This window comes from Cryptomeria japonica, chromosome 10 (genome assembly GCF_030272615.1).
Source record: "Cryptomeria japonica chromosome 10, Sugi_1.0, whole genome shotgun sequence".
Taxonomy (NCBI): Eukaryota; Viridiplantae; Streptophyta; class Pinopsida; order Cupressales; family Cupressaceae; genus Cryptomeria; species Cryptomeria japonica.
The window spans coordinates 730,644,261-730,661,374 of NC_081414.1; the positions used below are offsets into that span (position 1 = coordinate 730,644,261).

The window sequence follows — 17,114 nt, forward strand, 5'->3', positions numbered from 1 at the left end:
CTAATGGGTAAGAGAATAAGGAACTCTGAAGGTGATCTACTTGGTTTTGGGAGTAATTCAATATTTTATGTGGTCCAGGAATTTATTTTTAAATAAAATAAGGTCTTAATTGAAAATTAAAATATTTTACTTATGTTATTTAAATATTATAAAGTTAAGTCGTTTGAGGGTCCCTATAATAGCCTCATTTGATCTCTAAGAAAATCAATCAAGGAAAATACCATTGTCCAAAGGCATTACAAGCCAAGGACATCTTATACATTAATTAGTTAGGAATAAGTCTATCGCTGTCCAAGAAGGGAGAAATCAATTCAATCAAAAGTTGATTAATCCATTAATGATGCTCTTATGAATGAGACTCGATTAAGGGAGGAGGCATAATTAATCAAGTTGTGTGCAAGGGACATGGTTGTTGAGAGATACAACTCACATCATGCCCATTGATGGATATACGAAGGGGATCGTGGATTCACAAGGAGATATATAGATTTGTTTTCATATACTCAATTCAGATTTGAACCACTCAAAAGAGCCATTAAGCAGCCGAGTAAGGTGGTATTGATCCACCCATTTACAAGGCTAAAGATCCATGAGTAGAGAGTCAATTAAACAGAGACGGCGCCCAGACATTGCATGGTTACAAGGAGATAACACAAGAAGGGCGATCAGACATAACAACCAGATCCGTGACTACTCAAAATGCATGGTCATAACAAAGTATTCAGAAAGAGAATCAGATTCTTACAACTATTAAGAGTAGATCAATACCTCTTAAATTGTTTGCAAATAATATATCAGAAGCTCAGTCATATCGACTTTGTGAATATACATAACACTTGTAATAATTATCAGGAAATACATCGATTCAGTAATCTTTATATGCTTCATAACATTTGTTATAATTAAAAGGGAATGCATTGATTCAGTAATCTTTATATGCTTTTGGCAGTCATACATCAGATAGAAACTGTATGACTTGTTCTTTTACTTATATTGTTTCAATCAAGGCCTTTAAAAAATAGACACAATTGACCCTTTTGTGCAAACAAGTTTACAACAGAATTTGAACAATAATAGGCCAAAAATCATTAGAGAGCCATCAAGGGACATTACCGTCCCATCAACATAAAGTTGTTCTAAAAGGGGGACTCCTAGTAGTTGGCACCCAACCCAAGAGTTATAAAGTTTTTAATAAATTAAAAATAAGGAAAACTAGAGGTAGCATCCAAATCAGGGGAGTCATAAGGGTTTTAATAAATTAAAAAATAATATGCTTGTCCCTCAATAGGGCGTGGGAATGGCTGAAAGTGTTGCCCTATTAGAGGGCATTTTTGGAGCTTTGATCATTTATTCAGGTTATTCATGTTTGGAGTTTTTTGCTGTAGCTTTTCTGGAGTCTTTCTTCTGGGTTAGTGAGGACGAAAACCATGGCTGGTGGCATCTTCTACGCTGTTGACAGATAAAGTCTGAGAGATTTGAGGTGTTTATCATATAGGCAACACGGGGGTTTATCAGAATAATTGCATCTTCCATTAACAGGGATGTTGCAGACTTGTTGAAGCTGTTTGTACAGACTTAAAAGGGTTTATATCAGACCTATTTGTGGTAGTTAGGGGCTGCAGACATCATTCCATTGGCATTTGGCACTCAAAGTTGAAGGTGTGGCACCCAGATCTAGGGAATTCACAAATCTGATTTCATTAAAGCAGTGGGTACAAGTCAACATCTTTTTCTGAGTGATTTAGATATCTAGGTGTATTTATCAATCTAGGTTGCTGTTTTATTGGACAAAAAACCATTCTTTTGATCGGCATCTAAGTCTGGAATTTTCTACTATAATATTAAATGATATTTACATTGTTTCAAAATGTGTATTTGCTGTTATTTATTATTGTTTCCATCTGAATAATCAACAAAACAAACAAACAAAAAAACAAACTCCTTTTGCAACTTCTGTCTAGTCTGAAAGATCACACAAAAAAAATCAGATCCAAAAATTTTGGACAGGTATTTCTCTATTTTTCTTCCAATATTTGTAGTTTGAGTCATAGTTTAGTTTACATACTCAGCGAGTTGCCAAGTACTCGCCCTTTTTTTTAGCTCTGTGAGTTTCAGTGAGGTTTACTCTCCGCGTTTTTGGCGAGTACTCACCAAGAATTATAAAAAACATCAAGTTTTGCCATTTAACTCATTGTGCCAGCAACATGTCAAAATTGAGGGAAAGACGTAGGTTAGATACTGTGAAAAAATATTTTATTGTCTTTATAAGCATTGTTTTTTGCCTTTAAAAAAATTATGAAAATGGTGGCACTGGACCCTCATGAGGGGTGCTAGCCCTTGATCCCCACCAAACTAATTTGATACATTTTGTAGCTATATTTTGCATAACATTTTATATTTTCAAAAAATTATGTTTTTTATTCAAAAATTAAGTGTTTTTTAAGGTGTCAATTCTTGTCGAGTTTTTCCTGAGTGCTCTCCAAGTTAATAAATTTTGGCTCTGAGTCTGCTTTTTGCGAACTATGGTTTGAGGGGAGTTAAGAATAAATATGTGGCTAAGTCTCAATTTCACTAATTTTATTAACAAATTTTTAATCTTGTACGATGATGGAGGGAAGCAAAAATTTTCCAAGAACCATAATACCTGGAAATAGAGGTTGCTAGCCCATTTTTAATACAAATGTTTAGATCAGCTTGTTTTGGGGCCAAAAAAACTGGCCTACAACAACTGGAAAAGATCAAAACAACTTTGATGAACAAAATAAAGAAGCTATTATGCTAATCAAGCTATTTATGACTGCATAAATGCCACCAAAAGTGAAAACAAATGTAAATGCAGCCAGCATTTCGAATCAATTGAAAGATCTGCATAAACTTACAACAAAAGTAGAGAGTCTTTTTCCTTGTAGATTTGTTGTTTTCAATAATAATGGATGAAAATAAATCTTTATAAGACTATCTGGTAACTATCAAAGATATTAGGGAACAATCAAATGCTATCAGGCAGAAAATGCAAGAAAACATGGTGGTAATCACTCTCAAAAGCCAAAAACTGTCATTTGTGCATTTTATTGAGACCCTACATATTACTGTTGACCTAAAGTTATAGAGTTGTGCACCAATCTCTTGCAATGAGGCAAGTGTAAAAAAACAATTTGGTGGCAGCAGTGGAAATGAGGGTTCAAATATTGCTTTCATAGCAAGCTACAATAGCAAGGGTAAATTTGTTAGCCTAAATATTACTGTTGACCTAAAGTTTGAAGAGCTGTGCACCAATCTCTTGCAATGAGACAAGTGTAAAAAACAATTTGGTGGCAGCAGTGTAAATAAGGGTTCAAATATTGCTTTCATAGCAAGCTACAACAGCAAGGGTAGATTTGTTACAATGAATGACAGTGGAAACAAAATGCAGCAATAAGAGAACTGACTCTAGTAACTGAAAGATATGAAATAGTTAAGGAATGAGAAAAATATTCAAGGGTCTTAAAACTTAAAAGCATGCCAATGTTGCAAAAATATTCAAGGATTAAATCTTTACTTGATACTCCTCATCCCATTTATGAACATAGTAGACATGAAAGGGACAACTCTTTACTTGATAAATTTATTTGTGTATTTCCTTTTCCTTCATACCTAGTATTTCTCCTTATCACTAAAAATCAGAGAGTCAATAGAACGTACATTAGCAACATAATTTATATACCAAATGTAAAATGATGAGATTGCCTCCTAATGTCTATTTTATCCCTTGCCATAAGTGCAAAGATTTAATCCTTTCCTTACATTCTGCAACATTGGCATGCTTTTAACCATAGTTCTTGGAAAAATTTTGCTTCCCTCCATCATTGTACAAGATTAAAAATTTGTTAATAAAATTAGTGAAATTGAGACTTAGCCACATATTTATTCTTAACTCCCCTCAAACCATAGTTCGCAAAAATCAATTTAATTAAATGTCACCTTAAAAATTGGGGACATTACATAAGCTTGGTCATATCAAAAAGTCCTGCAGAACTAGGGAGGGTCTTAGCAGGCTCATGTCGCACAGCGTTCTGAGAAGGGGGCAGCCTTCTATGCATTTGTGGCCAAATGACCTGCTGATTATGTCACATCTTTTGTAGGGTAGTTAGTAGGATGACCATTAAGGGAGGGTATTAAAATAATAATGTAATGGTTCTATAATCGTCATCTTAAATAGTCGTTTAGTTTCCATTCTATCTTTCGTGTTTCTATTCTCGATTGTTTCCCTTATGAAAAGATCATCTTGTAAACTCTATATAAGGAGTTTTCATCTCCTTTTGTAATCATCAATGTAATCAATAATATTTCCAGAATAGGGGTTCCAACTTCTGTGTCAAATGATTTGATTGTTATAAAGTGATTCTGGTGATATGTATATATGACATCACCATTACGGCCCAGGTAAAACAGTTGAAGCAATAACAAAGGTAAAATCAGATCTATGTTGAATTGTTAACATGATAGAAGGAAAGCATCTTGCATTAATACTTTGGCATAGAAATTTGGCAAATAGACATGCATATTTGTGCTTCACAAACAATATATATCAGGATGGCAGATTGCAAAATTTCATCTACACCTATGGAGATAAGACTGAAACTTACAACCAAGACTAATTCAAAGGCTGTAAATGAATTAGTCTACGGTCTACACAATACTAGTAGCCAATTTGATTTATCTTATAGCTGCTAGGTCTTACTTGAGCTATACAGTCAACTTATATCTCTCAATTTATGACAACTCCAAAAACAAAACATTGGACAACAAAAAAGAGTGCTAAGATATGTTAAGGGAACACCAAATTTTTGTATTATGTAAGGTAAAGATAAGAATAAATGCCTATGTGGATTTTCAGACTCGAATTGGGCAAGATCCATTGATGATAGGAAATCTATATCAGGTTATGCGTTCAGTCTTGAAATAGGAGCAGTTTCTTGAATCAAAATGAAACAACATGCACTTTACTTTCCACTAAAGAAACAAAATATATATCAGCAGTAAAAGAGGTCCGTGAAGCAGTTTGGCTTAGAAGTGCGCTGGCAGACTTACAAGTTCACCAAAATGAGCCCACAATATTTTTTCCTGTGATGACCAGGGAATTCTCAAGCTGGCAAAGAATCCCAACATTAATGAGCAAACAAAACATGTTAAATGTATGTTGTCATCCAACAACTCATAGAAGATGGAGTTGCAACAATGTCCAACCCAAGATCACAAATATTCTCACCAAGCCTCATGTTATTCAACAACCTGTAGATGATGGAGAAGTTGAGTTGCAACAATGTCCAACTCAAGATCACTGATATTCTCACCAACCCTCTTGGCCCAAATGAATTTGTAAAATTTAAAGATAAGCTTGGTTACATTTTCTGGAATCACCGCTAAGGGAGGATGTTAGTGTTTGTAATATAATATAAATTATACTAGACTTAGTGATAGGATTAGTAGTAAAGTCACTTTATGACTTTGTTTTACCCTATCAAATAATATGAACACGACATAATGTTCACTTAAGTGTTTTATGGTTAGGGTTTATGTTGTTGCTTTCCTATAAAATCAATATTGCTCTTTCATTATACATACAAGAAATTTTTCTCTCGTTCAACATCTCTCGTGTTGTTTGGTTTCTTTATATGCATCAGTTTTCATAATAAACATTTGAAAAACACTATTGGAAAAAAAACTTTAAAGAAAGAACTTGTCTAAAACTTGTCATGTTATGCAGCTTGGGTTAGAATCTTCCTGCCACATTTTCCTAAGTCAGATTACATTGTTGAAATTTTCTTACTACTTTTTCATATTCATTAAAACTATCCTTACTCATTTTTATGTGCAATCCAGATTTACTTTTAGATAATAATTTTGTCTCACTCCCTTCCAAGCCTTGTTCTCTCATAGGCTAGCTTCCATAATCAATGAAAGCCAGTTGCATTATCATGATATTGTTGCAGATAGAATTTGTGAAATGATCTTGCCAAATTCAAGTTCATTAAACATTAGCATAACAATGATGAAAACCCTTGTGTGCACAGTAATATGTTAGAATTTGAATTCAATCAAGAATGTGACAAATTTTCCAAATAATTAAAAAGTACAAACAGATATAAAACTGCAAATTTGTATTAATATGATAAGCATGGAAGAAAAACCTGGAAATCAATAATTTCTGCAACCAAATGTCGCTCAAATTTCAACGATAACTGTTGCAATTCATATACTTTTACTTGAGGCGGATAGGTGCCTGCAAAAAATCAGATGAAAATGTACTTATTAGATATAACACATGTCCAAAGAGGAACCAAATATTTCCCTGGAAACTAATACTGGCAAAGAAGTCAACAGAAAACCAAAAAGAATTGATAAAATCATAACATAGCACCCCTAACAAGATTATTAATTATCATTTAACTAACTAATCACAAAAAGTCATGCTTCTTGCAGAACATTGTATTTTCTAGTCGGCCACGTAGCCAGCTAAAAAATATAAAATGTTATTTCATTTGTCTCATTAGGAGGTCTAGTCTCAAAATATTTAAAATTTCTTGTTTTTTGTATCCTTTCCATGTAAATTTGATTGTGGGGTAGGGGAGTGCTCCCACTATACTTCCATTGGAGTTTATAGCAGTTGATGTGGTTTTCTTATTTTAATATCTTTCAAGCATATAATTGATATCAGAGTGGTGTTTTGCACAAAGTGGGACGATTTTGAGAGATTTCCAACATGTGATTCCAATCAAAATTCTGGGCAGTATTGAGGAAGTAGAGTAACCTCATAAGTTGGAAATTATAATGTCCTCAGACAAGTATTTATTAAAAAAAGTTTAGTTATTTAACTTCTGATCTTAAATAATTAAAATCAGTGCCTTATAAATCCTTAATTATATTAATGTGAACACAATTGTATTAATGACTCATTTTATGTTTCAAACTCATTAATTTATCCTAAACAACAAACCCCAATATTACTGGTCACTCCCAATTTAAGTAAAATTAATTGTATTTCTATTTGATAAACATGTGATGACATATTCATATAATTAATCTATTCTGTATTGGGTAGAAATGGTTGCAAACAAGAAGGTCGATCAACCTTTTGAGTTCATGAGAGGTGAAGACATATGTGTGCTCTTGGGCTTGGTGGAGGGAAATAGTCTTCATACTGTTATCAAGCATGCCATTCATCGGGGGTTAAGCCTCATGGGTTGGGAGGGTGATTAGTGCTCCTAGGCTTGATCGAGGAGGATGGAGTGCCTCCAATATTAGAATAATATTCTTTATTATTGTTTAATGGTCAATTATGTAAATATTGTAATTTTAGTTTCTTTCTATTTTACAATTGTTTCTTTTTAGAAACATCGTTGTTGTAATTCTATATAATGATCTTTCTGATCATTTGTTAATACAATCTAATTTTTTACTAATTACTAAACGTAATATGGTATCAGAGCGGATATAAAAATTTTGTTTCAAAAGTTTCGAATGCAATTTTTAGAATTTGAAACAAAATTTTCGTTCTTTTTCTGAGAAAAAAATCGAATTTCCAGATCGTGGGATCTTCAGGTCTAAATTTTTATTTTTTATTCATGGAGGACATTTCTTTTCTATAGCGCACCATTTTTTCTGCAACCCAACACAAGGCGACGCGATTTCGCGTCTTTTTGTTTGGCCCTGTTGACGTGTTTTTTATGACAGCGTCTAACACAGAATAGAAGACAATATAGCAGACTTGTATAAGAAATTCATAGTAATGCATCATCAGTTGGTACAGCAACATTGTAAAGGTGGAAAATCAGATATATGTGAAGTGGGTTGGTGCTCACAAAATTCAGAAGTGGGAGTTGGTGCTCACGAAATCAGATTTGGGAGTTGGTGCTTCCAGTGGGTAGCTGCTCACAAAATCAGATTTGGGAGTTGGTGCTTCCAGTCGGTTGGTGCTCACAAACAGAGTTAGGGGTTGGTGCCTACAAATATTGTAAAAGATGAAAAATATGTAAGTATTGATTTACCGTGGTTTTCTCCCATAAGGGTTTCCACGTGTATATCTTGGGTTCTATTTTGTTCATAATAGTTATATTAGATGTGAATGTTGATCAGCAATGAATATGTTTATAAGATAAGTTATATACATGTAATTGAAGTTGAAAAAGTTTAAGTTGGTGAAATTTGTTGTTATACTGATTCAACACCCCCCCCCCCTTCTCAGTATAACTGTGTGCTCTTCATTTTCCAGGTCTTTCTAGCAATCAATTCTTAAGCTATGGTTGTTTTACAAATGAGGGGTCAAGGTTTATTGGCTACTTGAGTAATTTAATGTCATTACATTACTGCCATGTTTTGTGGTAATTGATTATTAAGTGATGTTAATGTCATATCCAAAAATAATAATAATCTTTCTTATTTGACACTAAGACTAGGTGTCTAGGGTTTAGAGCATACCAATGAATAAATAAAGACTGGCCAACATTGAGGAATTCATTATATGCTCGTTTCACATTTTTTAGATCTAGAAGAGGCAACTACAGCAAGCAAAGCTCATCTAGCAATTTAGGGACAGAAGCCCTTGGGATTCATTGATCAAGGGAGAAAACTCTTCTAGTTTCTTGTTGGCAATCTCATCCAGGGACTGCATTGAGCTGAAAGCGTTCTCATTCCTATTGGCAAACTGATTTGTGAGCAGCTGGAACACCATCAATTTTGATACAGGAAAAATCTCCAGCCATGTGCTTGGTTTTTAATTACACTCACATTATTATTATTTTGTTCATGTATTCTAGCAGATATTATTATTTATCTAGTGGTGTATTCTAGCAGGTTTTACCAATAAAATACAACGCCAGTATTATTATTAGGGTTTGCTTTGTTTATGCAGTGCACTGTTCTTTACTTCCTAGCATCATTTTCATTTAAAAAAAAATTAAAAAAATTAGACAGAGGCCATCACCCTTGTACCAGAGATGATTTCCTGCAGGCCTATGAGTGAAAACAAGGGAACTTTGACAAATAAGGAAAAAGCAAATCTGTCTCAAAATACCCTAATCAAGATTCAAAGAGGTCAAGAGAGAATGACAAAGCTAATGTCACAGATGTTATGGGTTTAAAGTAACATTCCTATTGTCATTCCTTCTGAAACCCAAAACTTATTCCTATTAATACATTTCAGAAAAGGAAAAGCTCAACTTTACATGACCAGCAGTTGGTCAAATGGTTTCCATTCTAAAACACTTAAACCCATTAAGCCCAAGTTAATACAAACAAATGCAAAATCAAATTTTGAGACAACTACTTCAGAGGCATTAGACACACTTAAGGGAGTATCAGAGGACTTTAGGGCAATGGCATTTTCTTGGAGATATTTAAGAAGAAGTATTAGGGAGGTAGAGCCCATGGTAGCAATCAAAATGACAAGGGAGATTCGCAACACTATAGTATAAACCTAATGCTCTTACTTTCGATGGTACCGACAAAATATCCACTCAAGCATGGTTACAAAAGTTATAGAAATAACACACTCATGCCTATGGAGAAATAGGATGGCATGCAGTTTGATACATTGCATTTGTAGGGTGTTGCCTATGACTGGTGGCACCACCATTCGATTAGTCAAGGGCACAAACTTGTGCAAACGATTGAAAATTTCACCCACACATTTTTAAACTTTCTTGAGCATTACGATGAGGAGTAGATTGTTGTGCTTGAACCTAAGTAGTTGGCAGTGGATAATATCAACACTAGCAAAGGTACACATGCAGCTCTTGTGAAAGAACCATAATATCACCCATCTAGGGTTCATGAAGTGTTATCCAGAAGCAGAACGTTGCACTCATTGTGAGAGGTGCTACTCACAGTTTTATTGATGAGGGCCTTGTGGCTAAGAGAAGATCAAGAGTGGAGCACTTCTCAAGGTTCAATGTGAGTGCCAACAAAGGCTTGACTATCCCATGCATCAAGCTGAAAAGAAAATATAGTCAATACTACCATCAAATGGAAATTTCCATCTCATCACCCAAAGGTGTTACGAAGGTTGGAGCCATAGAGGCATACACTTCTCTTGCACACCAAACAATTTCCAAACAGTTCCAATACTTGAGAGATGTAGTTACAGGTCAAACTTGAGTACAGAGCAAAAGTTTGGGCGAGGAAGAGTTGTTAGAAAGTTGCAGAGGTGAAACTCCTCATCTGCAGTGCAAAGATCAGCAACATCAAGCTCTTCAGCAACTTGGTATGATTCAGCATGTGTGGAGGCCATAAAAAGGTTTTCCAAAGAAATAAGTTTCTATCTTATGAGCTTGTTTGTTTGAGCAATTTCACCCATATCCCCAGATTCCAATACAATTATACTAGCAATGCAGTCAGGATTTATAGAAAGACAGGTTTCTAATTGATTCATAAATGTGTGTATTCCTTTGGAAGCCCATGGTATAGGAAATTTATATGGAAGAATCTAAGGAAGCTAAAGACTGGGAAACTGAAAAACATATAAAGAAAATGTTTAAATAAGGATGAGGCAAAGTCAAATGGATGGCCTAGAAACTGTCACTATCGTCGAGAGCAGAAACATATGTCACACCTTGGTAGCAACATAAAAGATGAAGTCTATTAAGAACAAAAAAATGACAAGTGGCAGATTGAGGTTTAAGTACTCCTCTGATTCAAATTATAACAAAAAAGCAGACATAGTACAGAAAAGGCATAAGATGAACTGATGAAGTGTGTCATGAAGTTCAGAATGAAGGTACAACACAAAGGCAAGTTAAACAGACTCGTATTACTTCAATTACTATTTCAAGTGAAATGGTAAGTGGAGTATCAATTGGCAACTTGGCAATGAGTAATTTGTATATGATTCAAAACTTGCCGGTGGAATGCAGATAGGTTCCAAATCTATGGTTGTAGTAGTCCATGTAAAGCAGGGCAATAAATCATGGCCCAACAACAATAGTCCTTTACTAATGCTTCCTGGTCGTCATTGCATTTGGGATGAAAGATCCCCACTCAAATCTGATGTAATTTTTCTAATTTTTTATGCTGCTGAATTAAGGATTTGAGGTAGTTTTTCAAGTATTTTTGTTTTGGTTTTGGTTTTGCTGCCAATGCTTGAATGGGGTTTTACACATGAGACATATGCCAATGAACACCGTTTTGGATCGAAATTGTAAAACTATAATTGACTGATATAAATTTCTGAGTTCTGATTTTTAATAACAACAAGATAACAACTTTTCAAAAACAAATACTGAAAGAAATAGTGGAATTGCTCAGTCCCACGCTTGGCTTGCAGGCAAGATTATTGACTCTAACTGAATTTTCCTCAATGAATGATCAATCTTAACCACAAATGACTCCTATAGCTTGTTGGAATCACCAAATCATTGCTGGAGGGTGCTGATCATGAAGTTTGCATGAATTTCGAACCCTTTTCTAAATGGTATGGCCAAGTTGAGCAACCTGTGGCCTGCTAAATGGTACGGCCAGCTAGGGAATCGGTACGGCTGGCCCTAAGAGTGGTACGGCTTCCTTGAAGGGGTTCCAAACCCTTCAGATATGCAATATAATCCCTGATATCTACTGAAAGTAATATCTTTTGAAGCACCAATAGAAGCCCTGTATGAATTCAATCAACTATGAACTGGGGTTCCGTCCAATTCACCCATCTCCGAGGAGTTTTCGTTCCGAGAAGTCTGATCTGCTGCTGAAAATCATCTTTAGAGATCAAATACCAATTTTCTTGATGTAAAAATGAATGATAGATGATGAAATGAAATCACCTCATGTTAATTTATTGGCTCCTAACCCGAATCGTACCATTTAGGATCCTATTGCTTTATTTCATTGAAGTTTATAAATATAAACTCTCTCCTAGAGAGTTCGACCCCTTTGAGGATCTTATTCATCATTATGAAAGACCACCTTTTTAAAACAACATAATGTTGCCTAGGCGTGCATGCCATGGGGTACTTTTTAATGTTTTGTTTTAACTATATAACTTCACCTTATAAAGTCACTTTAATTAATTTTCTATTTTTAGCAAAAAAAAGTGACTTTATAATAAAATAACATTAAGTACTCATAAAATAAGTCATCCAAGCGCAAATTACCAAGTATAAGTCCCCTCATGCCAGCACTGACATCTCCTATCCACTGGATTTGCCTACGGAGATGGATAATAGGCAAATCTCTGCATCTAAGTGATCATCTAGGAAAGTAGGGACATTACATGGGCAGTTCCTTTGATGGGCAATGCATATGGGATCTTTCATTGTTGTGGCCTTGAGGACAATCCAAAATCATCATTCCATTAAGGTAATACCTTCTATGGGAAGCAATGGGAGAAGTTTTTCTCTAAATAAGGTATAGAAGAAGGCAATTTATGGAATCAATCACAGAAGCAACAAAGATATTTGTGGAATGAAATTTTTTTCCTAGATATGACACAAAGTAAGATCTGAAACTAGCTATGTGATTTATGGGATTTTACTCAAATTAAAAACATGTTTCATTTATGGAAAAATTCTCACAAGATCTAGAATTAATACAATGCAATATTGATTATCGATGGCTATGTGCAAAATCTAGTAATCAGCAAGCAAAACTTGAACCTGAAATTGCCAGAGCTTCAATTAGCTATGGGTTGCTTGGTCATAATTTCTCTAGACTTTGTGCAAAAATTCTTGAGGAAGAAAACTAAGGAGCTGATATTTGCGTGAACTTTTTGGTTGTGTCTAAGTCCATAAAAGAGGGTAACTTATTGAATTTACCACAAAGCAGAATATATCAAGCTCAGTTTGATCTATGTAGGGCCTATGGGCAAGATGAAGCTGCAAATGTTAAAATTGAAAAAAATGTACCAATTGAAACAGTTGCGGTTGTGAAACAAGGATTTACGTGTTTGTATTTTCTTATATATTTGTGGACACCTAAAAAAGATTTAACGCATTTTCATCTTGTCATTTCATCATTTTCTCATGAATTATTCTATCCATATTAATTAAATATTTTCAATTATTTAATTAAGCTAATACTTTCGCTTTTCATCTATAATGATCAAATAATCCTTTGATTATTTAATTATTTTTATATCTATATTAATTACATAATTTTTAACTATTTAATTAATTTATAATTTTGTCCAATATTAATTAAATAAATTTAATTATGTAATTAATACACCCATTATTTCCATTGGTCCACTATAATTAAATAATTTTCAAAAAAGTATTTAATTAGCTAAAACTTTTAACATAATTAAATAATTCAAAATAATTTATTTAATTCTTCTTTCCCTCCAAAATATATAAAATTAATATTTTTATTTCCAACTATGCTTACAAATTAAATAAATTTATTTATTTAATCAATTATTTCAAGTAACCCACCCCATCAATCCAATCCATTCACTAATCTCCTACCCTTTCTCAATTTTTCTCATCCATTGACTCTTCTAATTAATCTCCACCATTGATTAAATATCAAGTCAAGCATATAAATAAAAACCTCATTACATCTTCCCCTAGAGCATCATTATATACAATTTCATGCCCCCGCCTAAGGAAATTTAAACTTAAAAATTGCAACCATCGAGTTCTGCTGGCTTGGAGATATTATTCACTGTTGATCATAAAATATGCTAGGTGGCAACAGGCAGATTATCTTAAGGAGTTGATCCTCTAATAATGTGGTGCATTTATTCCTAACACCTATGATTCCCCTCAAACAAAGGCTAAGTGATGATTAACTAAAAGTCACAAGGTATATGAAGGGTCACTAAAATTGGAGATATAGGAGTATACAAAGAAAATAAATAAAAAAGAAGAAAATATGAATCAATTGATCGATCAGTTAAATAAGGCAATAACACTAGAATAGGAAGTAGCGCTGGCACATTTGTTTAATTAAAAATAAAAGGGCAATGATAAAGAGTGGTGACTCATTCTTGTGAAAGGTGGTGACTCCTTCATGAGATGGATATTGTTTAGTCCTAAATGTATGGTTGGTGAATGAACAGATAACACGGTGTTTTCCACACATACCAAATATTCATGTAACAGAACAGTCATACATCACAGCATAAATGACAATGATACTAGTTAGACCAAAAGAGTTATATCTTTATTCAAGTGTCCTAAAATGTCCATACATAATCTCCCCTGCTGAGGTTCCAACCAACAATATAAAGACCCGACGGTTGGTCAAGTTGCCAACCGTCACCAACTCCCAACTACCCGACGGGAACCTCTCGGTGACAAACATAAACATAAACAAAACATAACACACTTATAAATATTATTCTTACTAACATACGTTCTTTACCCCTAACATTAGCGCCCCCCCAAAAAGAAGTTGTCTTCCAAACAACTCAGACAAGAAAAGCTGAATTATATAAAACATAGCTAGGACCGAGAAGAGGGAGGAGGCGTCCCTGTAGTGGCCGCAGGAGGAGGTTGTTGTCCGGCGTGAAGTTTCAGGTTCTTTTCTGCCAGCAGCTGTCATTCTCGTGCTTTCTTTACCATGTGAGCAGCTTCCAGTAGCTTTTTATCTTTTTGTTCTAGCTGTAAGGTGAGCTCTGCCACTTGGGCTACTAGTGCCTGTGCCTCCTCCTATAAGTTGCAACAGGCCTCATAGGTGGTCATCTTCATTTTCATCTCCTTCCTCAGGTTCCTTTCCATTGTAGCTAACTATGCCTGCTTCTCGCCTTCCTTCTCTAGTGCTGTTATGTACATCTGTTGAGCCTCTTGCTCCACCTGGTGTTGCCGCATCTGTAAGTACACCTCCCGGAAGGCCTTCTCCATGCTGCAGAAGGTGGTGGCCAAGGTACCCGTGCCTCCCACCAGGTGCCTGTGGGTCCAATTCTGAATCATCTCAAGCGTACTATGGTCTGGCCACCCTTGCTGCTCAAAGTGGCATGTGAACTCATCCGTACACCCCACAGTCATGAAGTGACACAGCTATGTAGCATTGGCTGAATTGTCGGCCTCCATCTGTCCAGTAAGTTGTGCCATACTGCGTGCAACATCGGAGAGCCCCTGTAGCTCATCCAGAAATCGTCCAAGTGAGCCTGCTGGATCACTCAAATCTGGTGGGGTGATGTGGAGCCCTGCGAGTGCTCCCTCCAGTCCACTGCTCTACTTGTCACTCCCTGGGTTTTGATGCTCTCGATCAGCGGATCTCTCTCCGTCCAGGTCTGGGATAGTAATATCTCTATCTGGAGTCATGCGCGCTCCAATGGCCATGTTATGCGGTGCAGGGGGAGGGGGAAGGTGCGGGGCAAGTGCAAACTGCCCTAGCCATCCATCCAGCGAGGCGTCTATATCTTCATCTATGAGAGTATCCAATGCTGCCACTACCTCCAGATCATCCTCAGTCCTCCGCACATTCCCTATCTCCTTCCCTACTAGAGTCGTACTGGTATCTGTTGGGGTCGTACCAGTATCTGCTGGGACCGTAGCAGTACTTGTTGGCATCGTACTAGTATCTGTTGGCACCGTCCCCGTACCTGCTAGCACCATACCAGTACATGTTGGCACCGTACCAGTACCAGTACCTACTAGTACCATACCAATGTCTGCTGTCCTAGAGCCAAATCCTGTCATACCAAAACCAGAGCCTGTCGTACCAATTCCTTGCCCTGTCATTATGTCTTTTCCTGACACAGCCTCTCTTGTCACTGCCTGATCCATCATACTACCTTCCAGGGTGTTTGCTGCAATTACGACCAAGCTGATCTATGGTAACGCTACCCGTCGTTATGGTGGTGGTTCCCCTTAACTGATTTTTTGGAATAACACCCCTACTGGTCGAACGTCTCCCATAGGGCTGGCCACTGTAAGCGCTTCTTGTGGTACCAAATGTGCCGAAGATAACTTTGGTAGTGTAAACTTTACCCTTGTACTTCTCCATTGTGCCTGTAACCCTTCGTGCTGCTCCTCTTCTTCCTCCTCTACCTGTTGCTGTGACTTTGTTTCCCCTTCCTCCTCTACAGTTGTGTGTCCAGCCAGATGGGACCCCTCATCACCACTTTCCTGTTCTTCAATCTCTTCCACCTCCTCCTCCGAATCTTCTGTGCTGCTGACATCTTCGACCTCGATGGATGTGTCCAGTCTCCTCTTTTTGGTCGGTTGCGCGATGTCACCCAGTATGTCGAGGTGAATATAGTAGTACATAGTGGGTTTATTCGGTTCCACCCGTCCACATGGTTCAAATGTTCCCCATATTTTTGGCGGCACCTGCAGGCGTACGGCATCCAAGAATAAGCTAATAGCATGATGGCACATGTAGAACGTCTTGTGTTCTAGTCTCAGGAAATCACGGATTCGTTCTACCAGGAGTTGTCCCCAATTGTACACCCTCCCGCATTTAATCCCGTTCATTAATCCTATCATCAAGATAGCTATGTCGAAGGCGCAGCTGGCTCCAGTAAGGTGACTTTTGACCACGTCCATTAACATCCTCCATTCTCCTGGTGCGATAAACGCACGCTTCATTCCTCTGCCATCAACCCAGGCACTCTTCCATTGCTCCTCCATGAGGTCGTCTCTGCATACCAAATCCATCAACCATTTCTTTTTTTCTTTTGTGAATTTTTTGGTTGGTTTGGCTGTGGATGCCCCTTTCTCGGGTATACCAAATACCCTTCTGGAATCCTCTGGTTTAAACGAAACTCGCACAGTGCACCCTTGGAACTGAATGACAGAAGCTCGTTCCTGTGGGATGTATCCCGATACCATGGTTCGCAAAACTAGCTCAAACTCCTTAATGCTAAATATGGGCATTTGGATGGCGTGGTCGACCTGTGCCCTCCTAAGAGAATCCTTTGTCGCATGGTCTGGAGGGGTTTCTTCCCACCAGGCACGGCATTCGCTACCGATCACACTCTCAAATGCTACATTCTTCATCGTGATTCCCTCTGAATCTTTCTATACCTTTGCCCTGTTCCTAGTTTTCTTGTTGCTGGCTGGCTCTGTGGCAGTCATGGCTGCACTGCAACTGCCTTGTTCTATTCTTCTTCCCTTGCCTCGTCCTTGGCCGTTATTATAACTATCGGAAAGAGTGTCTCTCCAGTTTGTACGGCCCATTGTACCACCCACAGTTTCCTTGTC

The 17,114-nt window shown here is 36.6% G+C and overlaps 1 protein-coding gene across 5 annotated transcripts in view; it reads right to left on the reverse strand.

Moving 5' to 3' along the window:
• Nucleotides 1–17,114, reverse strand: part of LOC131045580 (uncharacterized) — a 114,213-nt gene that overhangs the window by 50,476 nt on the left and 46,623 nt on the right. For all 5 annotated transcript variants that reach the window (XM_057979192.2, XM_057979194.2, XM_057979191.2 and 2 more), the window contains one exon: nucleotides 6,171–6,262. In XM_057979192.2, the coding sequence (XP_057835175.2) occupies nucleotides 6,171–6,262 (92 nt within the window). The remainder of the gene's footprint in view (nucleotides 1–6,170; nucleotides 6,263–17,114) is intronic.